Source organism: Prunus dulcis, unplaced genomic scaffold, assembly GCF_902201215.1.
Source record: "Prunus dulcis unplaced genomic scaffold, ALMONDv2, whole genome shotgun sequence".
Taxonomy (NCBI): Eukaryota; Viridiplantae; Streptophyta; class Magnoliopsida; order Rosales; family Rosaceae; genus Prunus; species Prunus dulcis.
In genome coordinates, this window is record NW_023010443.1 from 1 (window position 1) to 1,039 (window position 1,039).

At 42.7% G+C, this 1,039-nt stretch overlaps 1 protein-coding gene across 1 annotated transcript; it reads right to left on the bottom strand.

Annotated features, from left to right (window-relative positions):
- Nucleotides 1-34: 34 nt before the first annotated feature.
- Nucleotides 35-717, bottom strand: LOC117613626 (the record flags this gene model as incomplete). The annotated part of the gene is made up of 1 exon (XM_034342222.1): nt 35-717. A coding segment is annotated over exon 1 (683 nt), but the record flags the coding sequence as incomplete, so codon positions are not given.
- Between the last annotated feature and the right edge of the window lie 322 nt (nt 718-1,039).

Consider the following 1,039-nt stretch of genomic DNA (forward strand, 5'->3'; position numbering starts at 1 on the left):
AGCCATAGCAACGCCTGAAGCAACATTAAGAGACATTCGTTTCTGTAGATGCTCTTCTCTTAGAGCTAGATCGTAGAATCGATCGAAATCAATATCAGGATGCAGATGAAGGGTTGTGGCTAACTCTTTATATTCAAGGCCAAGTCCATCCAGGACATAACTGATGAGTTCATCATCATCCATTGTTGCACCAGCTTGTGTGAGGGAATCAAAGAGTGATTTGGCATGATTGAGATAATCAGTTACAGTGGTGTTGTTGTCCTTTCTGAGTGTGCGAATTTGGTCTCGAAGAATTCGTACACGGGTACTAGCAAGAGGTGAGAGACGCTTGGCCAACATGGTCCAGGCTTGATGAGCAGTGGTACATGGGATGAGAAGTGTCTTAATGGAGGAGGAGGAAGTTGCCTTGATCCAACTCAGGACCAGTTTATCCCTAGCTAACTCAGGGTGCACAGAGCCATCATCTTGCACTTTGGGTGGGTCTGTTTTGTTCTTGACAATCGCAACAAGGCCGTGCATCTCTAATACATCTTCAAATTGGGATTTCCAACTCAAGTAGTTGGTGCGATCCATAGGAACTGGAAACAGGGATGAGATGTTGAATGAGGTGGGCAAAGAAGAGGTTGAGAGTGAGGGTGAAGTGAGTTTTGACATTTCAGAGATCAGTTTTGACATATCAATATTGCTTGATTCTCCAGATTTGGGTGTGTTGGCCATTGGTTTGGGTAGGATCGATATTTTGAGGGTTAGCTCCGAGTAGCTCTGATACCATAAGAAAAATGAACTCAGGAAGGGAGAAGGGTGAGATGAGAGGGAAAGCAAGAGCAATTGGCACAATTCCGATGATTCTCTCTGTATTACCAGTCAATACAAATATAGGTACATGGGTTAGACTTGTGCAAGTCTATTTACAGAAACTTTAGAAATATAAGGTAAGTACAATCAATTGCATATATTACAGATTTAATTGATAACTAAATCTGGCTGACAGAGTGCTGTGCTTGTGATGAGGAGTCTTCTAAGGCTGATGGATTGGGAT